The sequence below is a fragment of the Anolis carolinensis genome, unplaced genomic scaffold (assembly GCF_035594765.1).
Source record: "Anolis carolinensis isolate JA03-04 unplaced genomic scaffold, rAnoCar3.1.pri scaffold_10, whole genome shotgun sequence".
Classification (NCBI taxonomy): Eukaryota; Metazoa; Chordata; class Lepidosauria; order Squamata; family Dactyloidae; genus Anolis; species Anolis carolinensis.
The window spans coordinates 10,884,735-10,909,820 of record NW_026943821.1 but is presented as its reverse complement, the minus strand read 5'-3'; the positions used below and the strand labels follow the sequence as shown (position 1 = coordinate 10,909,820).

Genomic DNA, 25,086 nt, shown 5'->3' with positions numbered 1-25,086 from the left:
TTAATCTATTTCAATTCAATACATACAGTATGGTATAGATGGGGTATAGTATTAGCAACGCTGAGGCAACCAGACATTACCTTTAGCCAGCAGATGCCAATCTTTATGAGTGCCAGTTAACTATTTATCGTGTCAGGAGCGAACTGAGACTACAGTTATAATGTATAAAAAACCCACAAAGTTAAAAACTTGGCATTATACTACATTTCCTTTCACCAGAAGCTGGCCACTTCGAGTGCCTCTGGTTTCGCTGTAAAAAGGTCCTCCATTGTGCATGTGGCGGGACTCAGACTCTAGTAAGTGGTCTGTGGTTTGCTCTTCTTTTTTCGGAGGCAATACTGATGGAATTGTTCCAGGAGTTGATTGTGAGATCTGTATACAGTCCATGTTTCGCAGGCATATAACAGGGTTGGGAGGACAATAGCTTTATAAACAAGCACCTTGGTATACCTACGGATGTCCCAATCCCCAAACACACTCTGCTTCATTCGGAAAAATGCTGCAATCGCTCAGTCGGTGTTGTATTTCAGTGTCGATGTTGACTTTTCTGGAGAGGTGGCTGCCAAGGTAGCGGAAATGGTCAACATTTTCTAACGTTACACCATTAAGCTGTATTTGTGGCATTGCGTAGGGATTGGCTGGTGCTTGCTGGAATACCACTTTGGTTTTCTTGATGTTCAATGAGAGGCCGAGCTTCTCGTATGCTTCTGCAAAGGTGTTGACAGTGGCTTGTAGGTCTTCCTCTGAATGCGCACAGATTACGTTGTGTCATTGGCATATTGGAGTTCTATAACATGTTGTTGTGACCTTGGTTTTGGTTTTCAGTCTGCTGAGGTTAAATAGCTTACAACATTATTAATATAACATACTATATACCAGCACAATTACATTACAATGTTATTATTTCTATATACTATTGCATATACAGTAGATTCTCACTTATCCAAACTAAACGGGCCGGCAGAAGCTTGGATAAACGAATATCTTGGATAATAAGGAGGGATTAAGGAAACGCCTATTAAACATCAATTAGGTTATGATTTTACAAATTAGGCACCAAAACATCATGTTATACAACAAATTTGACAGAAAAAGTAGTTCAATATGCAGTTGTTATAATTACTGTATTTACGAATTTAGCACCAAAATATCATGATATATTGAAAACATTGACTACAAAAATGGCTTGGATAATCCAGTAGCTTGGATAAGCGAAGCTTGGATAAGTGAGACTCTACTGTATTGAGGGACTCCCAAGTGATGTTGCAGGAGACACGATGGAGCTATGTCTTCCTGTCTGCCCCATAATCATAAACTTTGTGTCTGGAACAAGGCAACAGGGCCCTACAACCTTGGTTTTAGCCCTAAAAACTCATTGGGTTCTCTTGCTTGAACTGTAGAAGAACCCTGCGTCTCCCAGACGAAGGGCCAAGTTAGCGCATGCGCAGCCCAGGACCCCGCCCGGCCTCCGCCCACGCAGGCGCCATCGTGACTTCGCGCCCGACCCGCGCATGCGCTCTGGGAGGAGCTAGACCGCGCCTGCGCAGGAGAGGCGAAAGTGTCGGCGGCGGCGCGCCTTGCTTTTCGCCTCCCTCCCTGCCTCTCTCCCGCCCCAGACGGAGGAAGGCGTCCGTCGGCCCTGACGCCGTGAAAAGATGGGTCTCAGGGGACGCCGGTAGCGGCCACAGCGGCGGCAGGTGAGCCGTTAGCGGAGAGAGAGCGCGAAGGGCTGTGAGGGGGAGAGACACACACTAACATCATAGTCTCGCGAGACTTCCTTTTCAAATTCCCCTCCCCCCTATTTGTAAGCTTCCAGTGGTACAGCCCGGACAGCCGAGCTCAGGTCGGAGAAGGGTTAAACCATTGGGCCGCAAAACTGAGGGGTATTTTGAAGAGGGAGTGGAATGAAGGGAACTTATATCGGAGGCGAAGGCCTTTCTGAGGAGCCATATGTTCCTGTCGGTAAGCAGTGGAGTTCTCCAGCCTCCATTTTTGTTTTCTTTATGATGATTTTCATCTTATGACTGCTTAAATGCACTTCTCTCTTCTCTTGTTTTGCCGTTTGCGCGTGCGCAGTACGGGCTTCTGCAGGCAGCTGCTGTTCCCTTTGCTTGTTGTCTGCAGGCACACCCTCTGGTGGGAGAAAGGCAGCATCTAAGTCAGGCATAGGCAAACTTGGGCCCTCCCTCCAGGTGTTTTGGGCTTCCAACTCCCACCATTCCTCACGGCCTCAGACCCCTTTCTTTTCCCCCTCAGCCGCTTAAGCTGCTGAGGGGGAAAAGAAAGGGGCCTGAGGCTGTTAGGAATGGTGGAAGTTGAAGACCAAAACACCTGGAGGGAGGGCCCAAGCTTGCTCATGTCTGGTCTAAGTAAAATAATAGTCTACAAATAATACCAAAACTTCTTCCAGTTTAAAAAAAAATCTCATCCCAATATGGGAAAGGTGGGATGCCCTCCCTTGATGTGGCCTAGACCATTACACATGAGGAGGGTGTGTTGTTTTCAAGCCTTTTTAAAAAACCTCTGTCCCTGTGAGTGGTGCTTTGGAGGTGACAGGGGTACAAGAAAAGAGATTCCATCTAAGCATTAGGAAGAACTTACAGTCATAGTTAGAAGAGACCATGTGGGTCATTTATTCCAACCCCCTGCCATGCAGGAAGAGCACAATCAAAGCACCCCGACATAAAAATCCAGCCTCTGTTTAAAAGTCTCCAAAGAAGGAACTTCCACCAGACTGCGAGGCAGAGAGTTCCACTGTTGAATAGCGCTCACAGTCAGGAAGTTCTTCCTAATGGTCATGTGGGATCTCCTTTCCTATAATTTGAACCCATTGTTCCACTGAGTCCTAGCCTCCAGAGCAGGAGGAAACAAGCCTCCTCCTCCCTCTTCCTTAGGCAGTCTTTCAAATATTTAAACATGGCCATCATTCCTCCTCTCAACCTTCTCTTCTGTAGGCTAAACATACCCAGCTCTTTAAGACGCTCCTCAGAGGGATTCATGGTCTCCAGACCTTTGATCATTTTAGTCACCGTCCTTTGGACACGTTCCAGCTTGTCAAGATCTCTTCTAAATTGTGCCCAGAATTGGACACAGATTCCAGGTGAGGTCTAACCAAAGCAGAATACAGAGGCACCATTACTTCCATTGATCTACACACTATATGCCTTTTGATGTAGCCCAATATCCCATTGACTTTTTTAAGTGCTGCATCACATTGTTGCCACATGTTCAACTTGTTGTCCACTAAGACTTCAAGATCTTTTTCACATGTGACACTGTTGTTGAGCCAGGCATCATCCATTATCTGTGCATTTTGTTTTTTTCTGCCTAAGTAAGTATCTTACATTTCTCCCTGTTGAAATTAATTTTGTTAGTTTTGGCCCTTCTCTCAAATCTCTTGAGGTCGTTTTGGATTCTGATCCTGTCTTCTGGAGTATTAGCTATCCCAATATGATGTCATCTGCAGACTTGATAAGCATGCAATTTAAACCTTCATCCAAGTCATTAATAAAGACTTGGATGGCCAGAAGAATTGTTCGACAGTGGAACACTGCCTCAAAGTGCAGCGAAGTCTCCTCCTTGGGAGGTTTTTAATAGAGACCAGATGACAGTCTGTCTGGAGTGCTTTGATTGTATTTTTCTGTATGGCAGAATGGGGTAGGACTGGTTGACCCTTGGGGACTCTCCCAGTTCTATGATTCTCTGTCCGGAAGTGATCATCTATTGGAGAGCACCAATTTCTTTGAAAACTGTAATCACAGCCGCACTGGGTAGAGAGAAGGGAGAAAACAATAGGAGTCCCGCAGAGGAGGCAGTCTTACAGTAAAAGGTGAAGGTTTTATCCTGACATTAAGTCTAGTCATGTCCGATTCTGGGGGCTGGTGCTCATTTCCTTTTCTAAGCTGAAGAGCCAGTGTTGTCTGTAAATACCTCCAAGGTCATGTGGCCGGCATGACTGCATGGTGCACCGTTACCTTCCCGTCGGAGTGGTACCTATTGATCTACTCACATTTGCATGTTTTCGAACTGCTAGGTTGGCAGAAGCTGGGGCTAACTGCGAGAGCTCACCCCGCTCCCTGAATTCAAACCGCCAACTTTTCGGTTAGCAAGTTCAGCAGCTCATGTGCTACCTTCCTGCTATTTCATGTAAGAATTTTTAAGGATGATGTGTCTCTCTCCTTAGCGCCAATGTTGCCATCACAGAATTTTCAGGGGCTGAGTTTCCAGTGAAGCTATTGCTGCAGTCACTGATGCTTTGGCTTATTTGCTGCCAGATGCTGCTTTAGATGGCATCAAGATGTTTGTGGAGAGAGGAGAACAGGAACTGGCAGTGCCATCCCATTGGTCTCCAAAGCTTTTGGTTCCAATGGGAAGCAGCAAGCTGAGGTGTTGCGTGCCCCACAGATTGCAGTAAGAGAAAAGGACGGTGGCTTCCTTGGCTCTTAACAGTGTTCACATTATGCTGTTCTCCTGATGTATTATGACTGTGTGTACATTTGGGGCTTGTTTCTATGCCATCTTCTCAATGCTACAAAGTCAGTTGAACAGGAAGACGCCAACTGTCCCAAGCTCTGTTGTGGCTGGGCTAGGATTTTGCATGGCGTTTCTTACACAAATCCCATTGGCTCACCAGGTACAAAAAATGTTACATGCTGGAAGACAAAATGCCCAGAGCACGGTAAACAGTTGAGGGAAGGTTATCTTTATCCTTTTCCCTAGGTGTTGACATGATTTCATGGAAACAGCCTTCCTAACAAGAAGAAAGAATAAAAAAACAATGGCCCATAGCCTGATTTCAAAAGTCTTCTGTAAGTAGTCATTCCAGATCCATGGTGAGCAGAGTGATCTGTTTTCCCTAGAATAAAACGTTTAGCTGGATCCACTCTCTTTTGAGTGTCTCCGTCCATTGCTGGCTCTGTTCCTAACCCCCTCTCTCCAGATCGATGGATCTACTTCATCATATACAGTAAGGAATACAGGAGGAAGAAGATGGTGGGGAGGTGTATGCAGGTGTGATGATTCCATCTGCTGCTTTCTTGAGCATCAATTTATTCGTTCTTCTTTTGCATTGTCCATCACATTAGGAGCTGTGTAACAGTTTCAGAGCTATTCCTTTCGAATCCTGTTCTCGTATTGGCCTTGACAAGGAGACTCTAGAGTTGGAGTTGCCCTCAAGTTGTGGGGCAAAGTTTTATTTGGGAAAGAGCAGGCTTTTGAGAACGTTCTCTACCAGATCATTGCATAAATGCAAACTAGTATGGCAGGGCCGCTTTGGAGCTTGGTTCTTGACATAAACACAGAAATAAATATAATATAGAATCTGTTTATAGTAGAATAATCCTTCTTTACCAGGGGTCTTGTATTGACTTCTAAAAAAATTTAAGTCTTTACTTTCATTGCAAATATTACCTAACACACATATAGTCAGTAATATTTTTAGTCAGTAATATCACTGCATATCGAATACCTAACCATAGTATTGACAAATGGATTGGATATGATTCTTAGCATTGTTTCCAAATGAAAGTTTGATAAGATAGTGGATTAAATACAGAAATTTAAAAGGTAAAACACATAAATGCCTTCAAATTTCCTTCAAATACATATTTTTAAGTTCACTTTCTAACATTTTATATATTAGCTTTTCTAATAGTGTTATAATTCACTCACTGTTCACCACATTACATCTTACGAGTTTTTCCATGATTTCAATAGATATTGTCTATATGCTTCCCCATGAATTTTTCCTTCAGTCCTACATTTCTTTCATTGCAGTAACGTTCAACTTCACTTCAGCATTTAAGAAATACAATTTAGGCATCCAAAGGAAAAGGCAGACCATAATGAACAAGATGATGTGAGCGCAGAAAATGTAAGGGTTCTAGATGTGAATGTCAGTGCTTCATTCTCTCCACTGCTAGAAATTTGGAGATTGGAGGAAAATGGTCATTTGAGGAGCAGCATTCTACTTTCAATAGGCAGTGCTCTAATTTTGCCTCGCCATGTTTATCTACAGCAGTCGTGAGACACTGAAACCTGTTCCCCCAATATATAAAGTGGCACTACAGCAGCAATCCTCAGGTGCAGCTCTTACTGAAATGAGTGAAAGGAGGGTACAGCAGTGAAATCGTGAATTCTACCTGTTCAGTGTGTGGATGTCTGTCAGCATTGGATGGATATTGTTCCTCAGTTTAAGGATATGTTCAGTTTTGGCTTCCGAACCTGAAGGCTGTGAGCCACGTATGAAAGGCAAGCTCCAATTTGGCTTTTGTTGGTCCTTTGCCAGTCTGTTTCTTGTATTGCATGGGGGCGGACTGTTGTGTGCCTGCCCCTTTCAAAATCACACGTATGTCTCTCCCTCCAAGCCTTTAAAGGTCGGGAGCAAATGAGTCACTGCAAGGTTTTTGCTCTCCCAGTGCCAAAGAGGTTTTCTGGGTCCCCCATTTATGTTTTTTCCCCATCTTTTTATTGTAAATAGTGCTACGTAAAATTATACAAACGTTCAGAACATTTTCCATTGGTAACACATGTTTACATTCTTCCTCCTTTTTCTCCCTCCCCTCCCCAGGAACAGTTTACAAATTTTCTATATTACAATTGTTCAATCATGAGGATAATCTTGTTTAATTCCTTAAATTTGTCTTTCCCCTTTATTCTGTAAAGTAAGTATTTCCATTTTGCCTCCCATGTCTTTCTGATTTGACCTTTTCTATAATAACTTTTCCTTACATTAATGTAATCTTGGAAGAGGTAGTCTGCTAAATATTTATGCCATCTTTTAATGTCCCATTTCTTTTGATCCTTCCAGCCTAGAGCGACTGAGGCTTTAATTGCATCTAACATATAATTTATTAATCGTTCCCATTTTTTAGTTCCCCCTTCACCTTCAATTTTCTGGAGGAAACATTGTCTCTTGTTCCAATCATTTTTATTCCTAATAGCTCTTCCATTTCTTTCTTAATTGTTTTGTGGAACTTTTATATTTTTTCACAATCCCACCACATGTGGGTGTATGTTCCTGTTTTCCTGCAGTTGTGCCAACATTGTTTTGGGGAGGTTCTGGTTATATGGGCTAGTTGCACAGGCGTTCTATACCATTTTGTCAGGATTTTGCGTTGCATTTCCTTCATCTTTAAATGTTTTATTTTATTAATTGAATGTATCCAATTGTCAATTTCTCATTACAACTTAGTTCCTCCTTCCAGATTTCTGTCAAGATATTTTTTATATTGTATAGTTTTCCTGTGATTATTTTTTAAATATATCCCATGTTTCCTTTATCTTTATCTACTTTCATTATTTTATCAAATCTGTCTCTGGGATTTCCTTACTCTTCCATTCTGTTAACTTTTTAGATAATCCTCCATAATAACCAATTTCCACGACCGCACTTATCTTTTAGCTCCTCCCATTGCATTACTGTTCCGTCGGGTTTCCGTATGTCCTGGATCTTTGTTATGCCATATTGTTCCAATTTCTTTAACATGTTTTGGTATAACTGGGGTTTTCTATTCTCTATGGATCCTATTGGGAACATATCTATTTTATTTATTTGAAGTTTATCTTGCCATTTCCCCCCCCCCCCCCCCCATGTATGTTAGCAGGGCATGTTTTGGCCAGCTTCACCATTACACTCAAGTGCTCAGCATTCCATGTCTGTTGTATGTGTGATGTGTGTTTATCTGTCTGCACTGTGGCATGTACACAGAACCATCTTCCTTCCTGTTCGCTTAGTCTTTTACGGCTTCCTCTACCTCATTTGGTTATGGGATTTCTTTGAAGGAGCTGAGTTGATTCCCCCCCCCCCCCCCCCCCCCCCCCCCCCACACACACACAATAGTAACTTCTCAGGGTGCTAGAAATAATTTGGAATTGGTGCTTATGATTTAGGAAATTCCCTGGCAGGCAAAGGAGTCCTTTACTCAGGAGTAGTGCACTCACTTCTGCCTTCACATCTGCGTTTGGAATTTCTGTGGGATGTAGCAACAGCTAGACTTGAAATTCCACTCTTGAAAGATATTTTGTAGTTGTGGGAGCCTTCTGGAGGAAATAAGAGGGCACTGGGTCAGGGAGTAGCGGGCAAAATCTCTTGAGTGCCCCGTTTGCTTTCTTGCTTAAAAGCTTGTGCCAAAACTCCAGAACAAGCTCAACAAGGAGGAGTCACAGTATCCAGGACTTGGCAACGGTGATGGGTATGTGTTGTTGAGTGGAAAAGGTGTGATTCAACACTGTGCCTTAGTAATTCCTTCACACCTCAGCTGAGTGGTTCAAGCCTGTAATGGTTGTCTGTTGCATAGACTTTCCAAAACCATGCAAAGGAGGGAAGGATTCCACTGGGACTCTAGCCAATCTCATGAAAGCTCCCTGGACAACCAAAGAAAATAACATTACTCCATCATGAGTAAGGACTACTCTTGCTCTAGATTTGCTTAGGAGTCCATATTCAAAAGGCATCCCTTAGTCAATGACATAGATGTGTTGTCGAAGGTTTTCATGGCCAGAATCACTGGGTTGCTGTGAGTTTTCCAGGCTGTATGGCCATGGTCCAGAAACATTCTTTCCTAACGTTTCAGCTGGATCTATGGCACTACACAGAGAAGCCGTTGAAATCCACAAGCATGTTGACAATTTCAACAGAATGGAGGAAACCATGAAAATGAACAAAATCTGGCTACCAGTATTTAAAAAACCCTCTAAAATCAGGATAGTAAATAAAGAACACCACTTAGAAAACAGAGGAATTCCAAACATGAATCAATCAGGGCCAGTTAACACATCCCAACTCTGGGCAGGAAGTAGCCAGACCTGGAAGCTGAAAGGTCATTCATTGCTCATCAAGGTGGCTAGTTGCAACATTCACACCTGCCAACAAGAGTTCTTTCTGCCACCCTGAACATTTTACAGATCTGTAAACCCCCTTTGCCTGGTTTCCAACAGACCTCACAACTTCTGAGAATGCCTGCCATAAATGCAGATGAAAATGTCAGGAAAGAATGCTTCTGGAACGTAGCCGTACAGCCCGGAACACTCACAGCAACCCAGTGACATAGATGTCTTCCTGAGCTTTGTTCGAGATTTTGTTAATTGAGGTATTATATTTCACAGGTAGGGCAGAGATCCTGGGCTCATGTGGCTTGGAAATAAATCTACTTCAATTTAAGCCTTAGCAGACCAGAGTCAAAACATTACAAAAGCTTTAAAAGAATGAAAGAATGAAAGACATTTCCTTTTGGATAAACCAGGGTGAAAGCGGTGCCCCTGAAGCCTAATTTGCTGTTTGTGTCTCACCTTCATTCTGTCTGCTTGTCAAATGTGCTTCCATTTGCTACTTGTGTATAATTAGTGTTTCTTAATGGCTTACAACTTGGTGGCCTGTTGGTGTCTATCAGACGCAGATGTGAAAAATAATACAATAGAAAAATAAGATGACCTTGCATCTAGTTTGAGATATCTAGTGTCTGAGTCACACATGCTCTGCAAGTCAACAAGCCTCCCTCCCCACTCCCACGTGGGATGAACGTGCTGCTCCTGCGTCTTCTACCAGGGCCACCGGAAGAGGAATCAGGATTTAGCTGCATTCTCTCAAGTTGGCAGCTGTGGCTTTGTGCCTCTGGGGATGGAGAAACCATCCGGCAGCCTGTGTAGTCAGAACAGGTGTATGATTAGGCCCAGGGTGGGAGGCAGGCCTCAGCAGCCTCCACAGATTTATGCCTTCACAGTTGTCTTCAGGGAAATATCCCCTAAAAGGGTTAGTTCAGAAACGTCAGTAGTGCATGCAGAACTCCAAGAAAATCTTAGGAAGCTGGAGGTGCTTTAAGAAAAGCTGAATCAGACACATCTTTTTCCAGAGAAGGAAACACTTCAAACCAGGATACTTTCAATATCAGTTGCTTGTAGAAAGACAGGACATTTTGGCAATTCTAAGTTTCACTTCTAGAACTAATCAGATTAACCACTCTGTTTAAAAACCCAATTGAACACAAGGCACACATTTTATGGTTCCTTTAGGACACATGGTAAATGTTATGTATCAGTCTTGGAGCAGTGGCAGAGACAGGTTTACATTTAAATGCACATACTTTTTAAAATTCTGTTGATATGTTTTTAATTGACATTTTTTCTATTTTAAATGTATTTGTGTTTGCCCTTTATTCTTGTTACCATGTTTACTGGGTTCTGGGGGAAAGGCAAGATAGGACATAAACCCTGGTCTTCTGAATGGCTGTTATCTGATGGTGAGACAGATGGTATCCAAATGAGCCTCTGAGATTAGAATCCAAGAGAAGAAGGCCTTTTGCAAGTATGACAGGCTCCTCTTTTTCTCTCTCCGCAGCAGATGAGAGCCTCCCCCCCCCCCCAAATTCCACTGTTGGGGACTTTGTGGGAAGCCAGGCTTATGCAAAGGGGGGGGGGGGAGGCCAGGGGAGCGGCTGAATCCTCTAGTCCAGCGTAGTACTGCAGAATGCTGCCCTTTGGCCCATATATCTCCTGGCCGACTGAAGCAGAGAGAATGTTGCTGGTTCAGGCATTCTGCCGGGTCCATTTGCACTCTTATGTAAATGACTCTGAAGCTCTGTCATAACACCACCCTGGTTGTCTGTTGTGGGCCTTGGCCGCTGTGGCAACAACAAGTGCTGTTGCGTTGTTGTGCAAGTTTCTTCCTGGCCTGTTGGAGGTTGACTTTCCTGTGTTGTTAACCTTCAGCATCTGCAGAAAGGGGGGACACCACCAAAATCTGGTTATTGAGTTCTATTTACCTTTTTAACTTTTGTGTTCTGTGAATTTTTATCAACATTTACTCTTGAATCCCAAACTGGAAAAAGATGGAATATTACAATAATCATCAATATTGTGCTCAGAGGTTGCAGCTTTGTTAGGCTCTTCAGCTGTTTTGCAGGTACTTGAGGTGAAAAGCCTTTTGGGTTTGTCAGTCCCTCTGGCAATAAAGATATGCTCATTCTGAGGGATTGGGGTACTGGCTGCTGATCATGGGCTTCTGGTAACCACCATAATTCCAGCTGTCTTCACTGGCATTGCTTGGTGGAGCTGTATCTGTTACCATGGTGGCATTAGGTTTAATAATAATAATAATAATAACAATAACAACAACTTTATTTTTATACCCCGCCTCTATCTCCCCAAAGGGGACTCGGCGGCTTACATGGGGCCAAGCCCGAATAAAAACAATAGCGATATAAAACACAACCATAGACAAAAGACATGCACAATTATAAAAATTTAAACATTAGCCAATAAAAACAAATGACAAGAACTAATAAAAACATGGATTAAAATGGAGAGGTTGTAAAAGTAGACTGGGTAAGGTGCACCATATAAATATTGTTAACGCGAGGTGACTGATAAAGTGCTGCAAATTCTTGGAAGTGCAAATTGGGATGGGAATAGACCCTGTGTCTATATCAAGTTGACAAAGGTAAAAAGTGCAAACCGGTACAAGAATGGTCACAGATACAGATTGTTATGGGGATGAGCAATCTTTATCCAAAGGCCTGAGTAAAGAGCCAGGTTTTCAAGCTCTTTCTGAATGCTACCAGGGTGGGGGCTTGCCTGATTTCCCTGGGGAGCGAGTTCCAGAGCTGGGGGGCCACCACGGAGAAGGCCCTCTCTCTCGTCCCCACCAACCGGGCTTGTGACGGAGGTGGGAGCGAGAGGAGGGCCTCCCCCGATAAACGAAGAGATCGTGCAGGTTTGTAGGGGGAAAGGCAAGCAGTAAGGTAGGAGGGTCCCAAACCATTCAGGGCTTTGTAGGTGATCACCTGCACCTTGAATTGGATCCGGAAGGTGAACGGCAGCCAATGGAGCTCCTTAAGCTGATCCTGCAGCAGAAAAACTGCCTTAGATGAAACCGAAGGATGCATCCTGTCCAATGACAGTCATGTAGCCAAGGGCAGTTATTGGCCCCAAGTTACCTCCTTGTGTTTGCATTCGGAATTTCTTCTGACCAGAGAGGGATGTGTCACAAGTTTCTTATGTGAGGCTTTTAACTCTCATTTTGGAACAACCCCACAATAGGCTGAGAGATAGCTTTTATCTTAGAGCTGTGACTTTATTGAACTTGTTTCACACTGATGTGTGGTTAGAATGTGGAAGGATGGGGTTTTGTTTGTAATTCTACATATGTAATGTGATTGGGGATGACATTTAATTCAGTTGTACAATGTACAATGGCAATAAAGTTATTCTATTCTACAAGAGGACAGGACAGGCATTTTCTTGATTCCTCCATCCCCAGCTGTCTGGCTTTTCACAGAGGTCAGAATGTGGGGTAGCAAGCAAGTCTAAGTGGCAGTGGCCCATGCACTTCAGTCTCTTTAGCCCCCAAAGTTTGCATGTACCTACACGATGGCTGTGTCCCAGTGGATCCTCATTCCAGCAGAAAGCAAGGCTTTGAAACCCACTATGTGAGCCTCAACATAATTCTGCCATGCACCCCATTATGACTTGTGTAGATAGCCATCCCAGTCACAAACACCACTATAGCTGGAAATGTCTTTGGGCTTGTCTTTGAGTCACTCCACCCACCTCTAGTTAATCCCATCAGGTGCCTGGGATTAATTTTTCTCTAGCTATTTGTTTTTGCTGTGAAGGCGCTTTGATGTGAGCATGTGCGGATCCTTGGAAGGCCCCTTATCACTTACCACTTCTGATAGCAGCTGAAGGCGCAGGGGCAGATAAGGCCAAAAGGGAAATTGAAAACAGAGATGTAAACATTATGGTGAGTGGAGCATTTGGGGGAAATGCTGTCTGTCCAGCCTGGCCTTGTGATCCAGAAATCGCATCTCCTTCATCCAGTTTGGTTGTGCTGGTTTTGAATATTTGCATTAGTAAGGGGGGGGGGGCTGATTATCCAATCCCCCTCATCCCATTTCTGCCCTTATGTTGGGAGCAGCAACTCATTAACTATGCCCTGCCAGCCTTGCTGAGACTCGTGGGCACACAAAGCCACTTAGTTGGATTACAAGAGCCCCTGATATTAGAGAGCTGGGTCTGTTGTGAATCCTGTATTGCCCTAAGGCAGTTTCTTTCTCCATTTCAGGGTTATATCTATCCCATATTTACTGGGGGGTACTCAGGTTCTGTGGGGAACAGATGTTGTGGCTGGCTTGTTTTTCTTTAGAGCTTTGTTGTGTTTGGAGACCAAGCTTGCACTGTGATATTGAAAAGTCCAGACACAGACGCAGCATAAGGAACACATTCCAAGGCAGACAGTGTGGCTTCCAGGGTACCACCAGCTTCTTGGAGTCTCTTCCCCACTAATTCCCACTTTTCTCTACTCTCTGCAGGTCACCAGCTGGCCCACAGTTGTTCAACTGTCGGAATCTAAATCAGTTTAACACAGCCACATCAACATGAATGAAGTGTCAGTCATCAAGGAGGGCTGGTTGCACAAGAGAGGTAAGCAATAACTCTCCTACCCCAGTATCAAAGAGGCCAAGTAGAGCCTTATTGGATTCTTTCTTTCTTGAGAACGACTATTACATGCTTTGTCTGGGGCAGAACCTGACTTCAAACATCTTTTGACCTTCTATCTCTCCCCATTCATTTTCATGAGACTAACTGCAGAGCAAGTGATGCCCAAACCATGAGGATGAGGGCAGAACTGTTTACTCTGGGCTGATTAAGGTGCTTGGGGACTCTGAGCCTTGTCAAGGAGTTAGGTAGCTGGCTGGGGGCTCTTGCCACTTGAGCCCAAGGCTGGATGGTCAGTAATGCTCCAACTAACCCCGGTAACCCGCTGCAGTTCAGGGCAGCAAGGAAATAGATGACCTTTTATTAGAATAGTTCAAAACAGGCAAGGAGGTTACCTGTGGAATTGAGAAGAAGCTAGATTCTTTATCCAAACAATAATAAATCATGTGGTTTGAAAAATGACATACCCTTTTACTGTAAATGGAGGGGTTTCTTCTTGTGTACCTGCTTACTTAGTGTTGTACTATGTTTTGGCTGAGAGCCTAGACCACTTCTCTTATACTTGGTAGCCCAGGAGGAGTCATGTGGGTGGGCATTTAGACAGCTGCAGAATCCAAGGATGACAGATGGCATCTGTTAGCAACAGGTACGTCTGTCACAAGAGCTGTTTGTCTTAGTGCAAGCCCTTTGGCTCTGAGATATCCTTTTGTTTTTCTTTAAGTTCTCTCTTTCTGACCCCCACCCCCCCAATGGCCTCATGGCAGTCTCAGCTGTCCCTTGCAGTCCCTTGTGCCCCCTTCCCTATTTTGTGCCGTGGCTCCAACAAATTCCTTTTCCCTGATGACAAATATAGCGGGCAGCTGGTGGTGGCCAGCTTGGCCTGGAGGCTATTTTGGTACCTGGAGCTGGGTGCAATTTCTGGGAGGGCTGGGTGAGCCCTGCTGAGAGAGATCCCCTCAGTTGTGCAATATAATAATATAATAATAACAATCATCATCATCACCATCACAACAACAATAACAACTTTATTTCTAGACTCAGGGTGGTTTACAAACATAAAACAAAAAAGCAAACATTCAGTGCCACAAATGAGTGCAAACACATCAAAATAATAGAAGATAATGCACAGTAAACTTACAACAAAAAAATTAAGCATCGAGATGAAAATAATCAAAATCAATCCAATAAGACGTAGTAAACTAAAACATGAGTAAAACATCACAACATATACCCTAAAAGTCATTAAGATACAATTAAGATACTTTAAAATGGCTAACACTGGTGTTCATTTAAGATGTATCATAGCACCATAAAATACAAGTGGTTTAACTAGTGTTGCAATCGGTTAAAATGTCCTAGTCCTCCTTCTTTCCATACGCTAAAGTTCATAAGTGCATTTTCAGAGTTTTCTTAAAGGAGAGGTGTGTGGGAGCCATTTTTATTTCTTCAGGGAGGCAGTTTGAGAAACGGGGAGCAATCACGGAGAAGGCTCCCTCTCTCGTTCCCACCTACCGAGCTTGTGACGGGGGTGGGACTGAGAGCAGGGCCTCCTCCGCTGACCGCAGTGCATGGGATGGTCGGTATAGGGAGATGCGATTAGACAAATGGCCTGCACCTGAACCGTTTAGGGCTTTATAGGTTACGATTATAGCCTAGAAGTGGACTGGCAACCAGTGAAGCTGCCGCAGCATAGCAGTCATACTCTCATGATACGGCGCTTCAGTTAGCAATCTAGCTGCTGATCTCTGCACTAATTGCAGCTTCTGAACTATCCTCAAAGGCAGTCCCACGTAGAGAGCATTGTAGTAGTTCAGTCAGGATGTGACTAAAGTTTCATGGAAATGTGAGGAAAATCCAGGATTTTGGTGTGAACAGGCCATTTACACAAAATACACTGTTTGTTTGAGAGCTACTTGAAAATATTTTGTTACAAAGCATCCTATAAATGGGACTCAAAAACACATAAAAGCCAAATGCTTTAGGGCATATCAAGTCAGCTGTAACAAACTTGGTGTTCATTTGCTGTTGGAGAGCTTGACTAGGGCAGAAATCTATAGGGAAAGCACTACATGGAATTGTGCCAGACCTTGATTGTGACTTTGGAAGAAGAAATCTAACCCAACAATCCCTGAACACTTGACCCAGGCTCTCCTGGCTTCTCATTTGAAATTGCTGTGGTGTTTCTGGCCACTGAAAACTCTGGGGATTATGTCTCTGTGACACTTAACAGATCTTTAAAGACAAATGGAGAGCTAAACTGTTCCTCCCAGGTCCTCCCAGCCATCAGTCCCTGCAGCTAAGCTGGTTTCTTAAATTATTCTCTGTGTGTTGCCAGGATAGACGCAACCATGCAAGTTGTGCAGCAAGGTTCTGCAGCTGAGAAAAAGTCTGATCCTTGCTCGCACAATGGTGTATTATGCATGAATGATAATACACCCCGCTCACAAAGCCATTTGAACCTTTATCAGCCCTGGAGCATGTAGAAATATGATCTCAAGATTGAATCACTGCAAACTCCTGCTCTTCCTCTATGCCGGCCCATGCAGAACCATCCCGTAGGTGGGCAGGAAGAAAAGAGACCTGATTCTGCATTACCTGAGAAGGAGATGGCAGAATTTGAATGACTATGTTAGTCAGCAGAACAAGAGAGATTTGCCAGCTGCAGCAATGCTGAATTGTTAATAGAAGATGAAATATAACCAAACTGTCAAGACACAGGGGAAAGTGTCACAGAATGTAGCAGCCATTCCAGAGACTGGCTGGATGTTGCTATGAATCCCTGCTCTGAAAAACATATCTCACCCATCTGCTTTTTCCAGGTGAATACATCAAAACCTGGAGACCCAGGTACTTCCTCCTGAAGAGTGATGGGTCTTTCATTGGATATAAGGAGAAGCCCGAAACAACAGATCAGAGCCTTCCCCCCTTAAATGACTTTTCTGTGGCAGGTATGTCATGCATGAGGGCTTGAGAGTACTCAAGTGGTGTGGGTGGAGAATCCCATTATGTCGGTGTGGGGCAGCAGGGAGAGTCTCTAAGCTCCACTGTGAGAGGGAGCATTTATGTTAAACCTGAGTTAAAATCCTGGGCTTGGCAAGAGAAAGAGGGGGTAGTGAGTGACAGGGGTATATGCCCCATTTGAGAAGAGCCCCCAGCACAAACTCTGTCCCCTTGACCTGTTTCTCAGAATGCCAGTTAATGAAAGTAGAGCGGCCCCGTCCCAACACTTTCATCATTCGCTGTTTGCAGTGGACGACAGTCATTGAGAGGACCTTCCATGTGGACTCGCCAGATGAAAGGTGAGTGAAACGAGCACAGTTGAATTGGTGTGAGAACACAAACCCAGAAGCAAATGGAAGAAGAGCTCCTTAGCCTTCTTTGACTTCCCTGTCATGCAAGTAATTTACCTGGCCATGAATTTACCGTGCCATGTCTGTCCCTGCCATTTTGGAATTAGACATTGTTAGCTCTTGAACATGAAATGGCAGGACTGGTTGTGAGGGCTACCAGCCATTGACAAACTTGTAGATTTATCTCAGACAACTTCTAACATCCAACTCAGTAAACATTGTAGTCTGCTGTAGTGAGGAATTTCAGATGTCATAATAATTTTGTTCAAGGAAATGTCAATTCTTTCCTCCCCAAATGTTGTCTCATAATCATAATGAGTCCTTGTTTTTCTCAGGGAGGAGTGGATCCAGGCCATTCAGATGGTTGCTAACAGTTTAAAGAACCAGGAACCCGAAGAAGACAGGATGGACTACAAATGTGGCTCTCCTAGTGACAGCACAGGGGCCGAGGAGATGGAGGTGGCAGTGACAAAGACCCGGGCCAAGGCGGTAAGGGAAACCAGTGCAGAGGTGGGGGCGAGAGGGGGGCAGAGAATCCTCTTTAACTTTGGCTTAACTGGGGATAGCCAGAAAAGAACCTCAAGCTCACGCAGGACACTAACTAGTTCATCTCGGTAGTGCTCCCTTAGCAATTGATGTGGAATTTGGTTTTGAATGTTCTGAGTCTGCTGATTGGAGTGAATTTGATATTATTTCTCTGCTGTCTTTTGATTAAAAGACCATGAATGACTTTGACTACCTGAAGCTCCTTGGGAAGGGCACCTTTGGGAAGGTCATCCTTGTGCGGGAGAAGGCCACTGGGCGCTACTATGCCATGAAGATCCTGCGCAAAGAAGTCATCATCGCCAAGGTATGTGTCTTTGAGTTGCACTGGTGAACTGTTTGTCAAGCAGTCTCAGAACCCAAAGAAAAAACACACTCTTGAGTTGCGCAGGTTGGTAGCGTTTAGTATTGGCTGTAAGTATGTTGTAAGAATCCTGTTGTGTTAAGACTTTTGAGAGAAGTGGGAGACCAACATGGAGACCAGAGTCACTCAAGCTTCCTTGAATTAGAAGCTGTTAATAAAGATTCCAGAATTTGCTCTTCTTTTGGGTTCCTCTAAATAAAACAGAATTCAAAGAGCTGTACGTGCAGACAGGAGGTTACACTGATATTTTCATGAATCTTTGGTTCCTCTATCGACCATCCTCCTCTCCCACCACCCACCTTTAAAAAACCTCCAAACCTATATTTTTTTGTAGGTCAATGAAGACATTTTCTTTTTGTCTGGCCAATAATGGCTGATTGCTCAGGGAGAAAAGGGCTTTTCAGAAAAGGCTGTATTGTTTATTACTTTCTGTTTCATTATTTTTATCTATTTGGTTAGTTTTATTTTTATTTTAATGTATACTTGCAGCCTCAGATGGTGTGATGAGTACAGGTGGCTGTTTTCTTTTTATTTGCCAATCAGTGTCCATGTTCTCCTGCTTTTATTAGGACGAAGTGGCCCACACTGTTACAGAGAGCCGAGTTCTGCAGAACACAAGACATCCCTTTCTCACGGTAAGAGAAAGAGCTTTGGGTCCCCTTTCTTGCCAGTCCAACCTGTCAGCTTCCCACCTTGAACCATCATAGTGGGCACTGACATCACCTTGAGAACCCAGTGGCTTAGTGGTTGCTTCTGGAGTGAAGTCTAAAAAAACAGACCCTGCAGTATCTGGATTGAATTTTTAAAGACGCACTAAAGCTTTAACAGCCTTGAAAATGTGGTGGTGCCCAGTCTGGTTTTGTGCCACCTTTAGCATCAAAGGTATTTCCTCTATGTGGAGTCTGTGAAATGCGCACATATGGGTTTTCTCTGTGCCTGCGCAGACTCTTTGGAACATTCTAGAGCTTAAAAGAAACATTTTGGCAGAAGCCCCGCCCTTTCTCCCCATAGATAATATAAGCCCGAGGGTGGGGCTTCGCCTCAGTTTTTCTTTTCCGCCAGAAAGCAAGGACCTTAGGAACTTCTAGTAGCCTGATTTAATGGTTTAAGCTGTTTTCTGACCTGACTACGATCTGACTATCCTTACTGACGGCCTATCTGATACGGGCTGGTTTAGACGATTACTTGAAGGCCAGTGATGTCTACCCTCTTTTTCAAAAAATGCAGAGCGTGTGGGGGGAAACTCCTTGACTCTGATGGGCACTCTATGTGTCTCTTGTGCTTGGGGAAATCCCACAATCCCCAATCATGTCCTATTTGCCAGGGCTTTACCCCACAGGCCCGCAGGAATAGAAAGGCCTGCCTGAAGGCGACCCTCTATGAGCAGGCCCTGGCCCCTGAAGGGATTCAGTTGGGCAAATGGCCCTCCTCTGAGCCGCCATCTTTGCCCTCCTCCATGGAAGTAAGAGAACCGCTCCCGCTGAGGGAGGAAGCGTGGAAAGCGCTCAGGCTGGAGGGGAGCAGCCACGTAAAAAACCTAAACCCTCCAAGCCCCTTAGGAAGGCAAAGACGAAAGACGGCCACAAGAGGCCTAAGAAAGGGAGACAACTCTCTGGCTCCGAGCCCCAGAATCCCCCTAAAAAAGCCCCTCCAGAGAGCAGCACCTCCTTCCCCCTGTTAACAGCCTTCTTCTCTAGTAAAGCCAAACGTCTTGAGTATAGCCAAGCACGCCCTCACTCTGTTTGAGCCTGGCTGCCATAGCCTTTGAGACTGGCTGCCATAGCCTTTCCTGCAGAGAGCTGGAGTCCCTTCCTTTCCAGAATGGCTGGCTGGGACTATGGGAACTATGAAAGGAGAGGGACACAGCTGCTCTTTCACAGTGTTAATTCACATTTCTAGGCACTGAAATATGCGTTCCAGACCAATGACCGCCTCTGCTTTGTCATGGAATACGCCAATGGTGGAGAGGTGAGTGCTTGCCCCTGTGGCCCCACCGGAGGCCATGCAAAGAGATTGCCTCACATCTCCATAGCTAAGCTCAGAGGTTGGTACAGAAGAAGTATTTATCTCCAGGCCTGGATCTTTGTTTCAAGAGGGGAAATAAAGCTTGGGTGGTTTCTGGCTTTTGTCATTGATCAGCTTTGCACCCTAAGCTAGCAAGAAACTCACATGATAAGGAGAGTTGGGGCACAGTAGACTTTGGGCCCGTACCGTATGATGGTTCCCACTGTTCACAGTATCCCTTTGGGTCTCTCTGCCTTCCCCTTTCAGTTATTCTTCCACCTTTCAAGAGAGCGTGTCTTCACCGAGGATCGTGCACGTTTCTATGGGGCTGAGATTGTTTCTGCCTTGGAATACCTCCACTCTCGGGATGTTGTTTACCGCGACATCAAGGTGCGGATCAAGAGTATCTTTATTCAAAGTTCTGTGTTCTCTGGAGGACAGAAAAAGGAAAAGGTTGCTGAGCTTTTTTGAGGAGGGAAATTCTGTATTCTAGGCACCACCAGGCTCTCCATTATCACTCATCGTATTTCAGAAGGCAGTGCTGAGTGAGCAGTGTCTTCCATTCAGATCATAAGATGCAAAAATGACCCCGCAATCTGTGTCCAAGCCATTTTGGACCATGAAGAGCATGCAGACAGGACAGGGGAAAGTATTGGGAGTTATTAGAATCTACTGTAAGAAAAAGGTTGAAGTATTTTGTACTTAGAAAGAAAAGGCCCCTCTTCTTTTGAGAAAATGAGGAGAACAAGATGTTCTTCCTAGAAATTAGTCAGGGATAAGCCCCTAAAAAGAATAGTTTGGGGAAGATAAATGGAACCCCTTCTTCATGTGTAATTTATTGTAACAAGACATAATGATGACCAGCAATTTGAATAGCTTTAAAAAAGGGGTTAGAGAAGTTCATAGAATCATAGAATAATAGAGTTGGAAGAGATCACATAGACCATCCAGCATCAAGGAGGTTAAGGCTAACTGACCACTAGTCCTTGTGATTGTTTTCCACTTCCACTGTCAGAGGCAGAGTGCTGCTAGTTTTGGGGAGGGAAGGGGGTTCAAGCACATCAGAGCATTCTTATACCCCTGGCTTATGTATGTTCTTGCCAGGAGAGATGTTTGGTTGGGAACGAATGCTGAATTAGATGGGTCTGGTCCAGCCTTGTGAGTCTTACCTTCTTAATAATAAGAGTGCCATTTGTTTCATCAGATGGCCATAGTAAACAGCTTGACCCCAGAACTCTGTTTTAAAAACATTCTTGAGCACATTGCAGTAGTCTGAAAAGAGTCTGGCTAGAAAACATGTGTATGGTGTAGCCTACATGGGCACCAGCCTATAGTTCACTGTGAAATACTCCTGAAAAATGTGCAGATGTAAAACACAATTTGGCCTGCTTGGTATATTCTGTTATCTTGGCTCTCTCATGGTTTATGCCCCTTTTTATCTTCCAGTTGGAGAACCTCATGCTGGATAAAGACGGACACATAAAAATCACAGACTTTGGGTTGTGCAAAGAGGGCATCACAGATGGTGCCACAATGAAGACTTTCTGTGGGACGCCGGAGTACCTGGCCCCTGAGGTAACAGAAATCCCCTTGTTTGTTGAGTTGCCTTGCCAAAAAGGCTTCCAATCCCAGATAAACAGAGAAAGGGAGGATCAAAATGGAGGGCCAGCTGTCTTGATAAGAATCATATCAGTGAGGGAAGCCGATTTTGCAATTGAGGTTGTGCTTCTTCCTTTCTTGACAGCCAAATTCTCAAGACACGCTCCATATGGTGTCAAGAGTTGGATCTCCTGGGGCACAGGAGTATCTGAGTGTGGCAAGGCAGCTGCAAAACGTGCACATTCCTAGCCAAGACCCAGTGACAGTGGTTGCCATCTCCCCAGCACTAAGTCACTCCACTGTTCTTCTTTCCAACTGTAGGTGCTGGAAGACAACGATTACGGGAGAGCTGTGGACTGGTGGGGCCTTGGCGTTGTCATGTATGAGATGATGTGTGGGCGCCTGCCATTCTACAACCAAGACCACGAGCGCCTCTTTGAGCTCATTCTCATGGAGGAGATACGCTTCCCACGCACACTCAGCCCCGAGGCCAAGGCTCTGCTGGCAGGATTGCTCAAGAAGGACCCCAAGCAGAGGTCAGCGAGGACCAAGGGAGAGAGGGAGGGGTGGCAACAGCTAGATGGGAGTCACGCTTGGAGAGGCAAAAGCCTCTTGCTGTGGATTTCCTTTCCTTCCCCCTCCCTAATATTTTTAATTAAAATCTTTGACAATAAAAAACACACAAACAGAAAAGCAACAATACTTAGAAGTACATAAACACAACATACCTAGAAAACGATTGCTTAACAAACATACATTTCTCCCCTTAACGCTAAAAACTACCAACATGCACATTAATTAATTTTAAAAGTGGATTTCCAGCTTCTCTTTTCCCTCAGATATATATTGATAAAATGGTTTCCATTTTTCTGAGAATGTGTTCCATGACTTATCCTTCAACAACATTGTTAATTTGTCTATTTCTATTATCTTCCACATCTTTACTGCCCAATCTTCTACAGTTAGTAGCTCTGTTGTTTTCCACATTTAAGCATATAGGATTCTTGCTACTGTTAACATATACTTGAGTATTCTCTCATGTTCCTTTTTTATTTAATCATCCAATAATGTAAGTAAATGCTTGAAGTTGATTCTTGCCTTCAGAATTTGCTTCCAGAATTTTGGGGCCTTACAGGTCCAGCACATATGGTAGTAAGGAGCCTTCATGAACTTCACATTTCCAATATTTATTATTTTCCCCTTTATACATTTTTTATATTTGGGGAGGGGGGGGAGTTAAATACTATGGCCTGCCTTCCATGTGGATTTCTGCTCCAGAAACCAGAGCCTTTTTGAGCTTTGCATACAATCTCCATCTTCTACCATTGTACTGAAACTACCCTTTTGTCACATTTAGAACCACATTCAAAGGAAGAAACAAACATGGTCACAAAGATGTGGCATATTAACAGCCTGTTAAAATTAGGAATCCCAATAAGAAAGTCCCCAAGGAAATGGATTTTCAACCCAAAGGTAACCTTTAACAAAAAGGATAAACAGGTCATCAAACAGCAGATTCAAGAATTCTTTCAATTTAACAGACAACCACAAATAAAAGAAGAGATCTTATGGGATGCTTTTAAAGCAACCATAAGGGGTACTTGTATTTCAATGGAAATAGGAATCAATAGAAAAGAAAAGAATACAATTCAGAATTTAAGATCAGAAGTTGAAGATGCATTCCTTCGTTTTCAAAAAAATCCCATCAGACGAGAATAAAACAAAATGGAAAGAGAAAAAACAGCAACTAGACAACTTAGATAAAATAGAGACCACAAAAAATACCTATGGATTAAAAATGATTATCAAATAAACTCAATTAATAATTCGAAGAGGCTGGCCAGAGTCCTAAAATCAAAACAAGCTAGAAACAGAATACTTAAGCTGAAAGATGATAGAGGACATCTGAGAGCTACAGATAAGGAAATTAGGTAGATTATGGCTAGTTATTATGAAAAACTTTACAAAGGTAAAGACTTAACCAAACGAATTGGCCTCTTGGGAAAAACTATAAACAGTCAAAATCTATTCTAAATAGTACAATAACTAAATCAAAAATTGAAAAAACAATAGAAAACCTAAAAACAAATACATCACCTGGGGCAGATGGATTTACATCAAACTTTTATAAAATATTCAAAGATGAAATTACTCCCAACCTATTTATACTCTTTAATGAAATAATGGGGAAACAATTTGTACCAACTCTCCGAAACTCCGAAATTCTCACAATCTTAAAGCCAAATAAGGATGAAACGGATCCTAACTCGTACAGACCAATATCACTATGCAATGTGGACTACAAAATATTCACTAAAATATTAGCTAATAGACTGAAGGATATAATCCCAGAGATAATTCACGAAGATCAGTACGGATTCATAAAAAACAGGAAATTAGCAGACCCTATAAGGAATATTCTGAACATTCTGAATCATGCCACAAAAAAATCTAAAGTACTTATACTAAAACTGGACTTTTGCAAAGCATTCGATTCATTAGACCACAAATATTTGAACAGACTCTGTGAGGAAAGCAATATTGGGGGGGGGGAGTATGTAAGGTAATAAAAGAACTATATACTGAAAACAAAGCTACTATCTCAGTTAACGGGGAACAAACTATACAAATAAACATTAACAGGGGAACTAAACAGGGATGCCCCCTTTCCCCAGCCCTATTCTCATTGGCCATTGAAACCTTAGCAAATTCATTAAGGAACAACCCAGCTATTAAAGGTTATAAGGTGGGCAAGGAAGTCATCAAGATTAATCTATACGCTGACGATGTTATGATAATTTTAGGGGAGGTGGAGGAGTCACTACAATCAATAGTCAGAACAGTTAAGGATTTAGGGAAATCAGAGATTCTACATAAAAATCTCACATGGGAAGAACTTAAGAAGGTTCAAAACATCATGGGAATAAAACTGGGGAATAAGAAGATGAAATACCTGGGAGTAGATACACCAAAAAATATTAATAATATTATACCAATGAACTACAATCATTTATGGAAAAATATGAGCAAACAAATCATTTCATAGGGAAAGAAATTTCGAGATATCTCCTCAAGGCTAAAAATTTACAAGATGAAGATCTTGCCCAAGTTCTTATTCTTGTTCCAAACTCTCCCGGTGAATATCCCTATCAATTTGTTGAAGAAATGGGATAACTCTTTCAAAAATGAGTAGTGGGAGGAAACAAAAACAGAATTGCTAACTTCTTATATTATAGTAAACAAGAATTGGGTGGATGGGGGGCTCCCTCATTGGGAATATACTATGAGGCAAGTCAACTAGCGAGGTTAGTAGAATTCGAATTGGAAGGGTCAAAAAAATGGGTGCAAATAGAAAAGGAAGCAAATAATTGGCAAAAGGGAACGTCAGTGGGAGAGAGAATAGATAGAAAAGACCTAAAGAACATAAAAGCAGGCCCTTGCTTAACAATGTTGTCAATCTGAAAAAAATGGCAAACTAAATTACAAATAAATAAAATTGACCCTTTCCCATTAGAAACATTGGAAAATATGGACAAGACATTTAAGAATATAATTAAGGCACTGAAGGAAAATGGTATTAAAAGGATTGGGGACCCTATGGACCCCAATGGAGAAATATTAAAGCGGGATAAAATAAAAGATAAATGTGGCCAAGGGAACTGGATAGCATGGTTAGGTTTGTCCAGTAAAGCCCAGGCCATGAAAAAAAGAGAAGCAGGTGAAACCCCCCTGGATAGAATAATTAGAAGGAAATTAGAAATAGATAAAGGAATGACTGGGCTATGGTATGATGAA

The 25,086-nt window shown here is 43.2% G+C and overlaps 1 protein-coding gene across 5 annotated transcripts in view; it reads left to right on the top strand.

The window, feature by feature from the left end:
• The first annotated feature begins 1,530 nt into the window (after positions 1-1,530).
• Positions 1,531-25,086, top strand: part of akt2 (AKT serine/threonine kinase 2) — a 31,787-nt gene continuing 8,231 nt past the window's right edge. Inside the window, exons 1-12 of one of the 5 annotated variants that reach the window (XM_062962766.1) lie at positions 1,531-1,697; positions 2,955-3,100; positions 13,305-13,416; positions 16,251-16,379; positions 16,619-16,730; positions 17,117-17,270; positions 17,500-17,631; positions 18,258-18,323; positions 19,588-19,656; positions 19,960-20,082; positions 21,139-21,267; positions 21,613-21,827. In XM_062962766.1, the coding sequence (XP_062818836.1) occupies positions 13,371-13,416; positions 16,251-16,379; positions 16,619-16,730; positions 17,117-17,270; positions 17,500-17,631; positions 18,258-18,323; positions 19,588-19,656; positions 19,960-20,082; positions 21,139-21,267; positions 21,613-21,827 (1,175 nt within the window). In that variant the 5' untranslated portion in view covers positions 1,531-1,697; positions 2,955-3,100; positions 13,305-13,370. Of the gene's footprint in view, positions 1,698-1,805; positions 1,963-2,954; positions 3,101-3,143; positions 4,809-13,304; positions 13,417-16,250; positions 16,380-16,618; positions 16,731-17,116; positions 17,271-17,499; positions 17,632-18,257; positions 18,324-19,587; positions 19,657-19,959; positions 20,083-21,138; positions 21,268-21,612; positions 21,828-25,086 lie in introns of those variants that run through there. The other 4 variants (XM_062962767.1, XM_008113816.3, XM_008113817.3 and 1 more) reach the window with 4 other exon arrangements.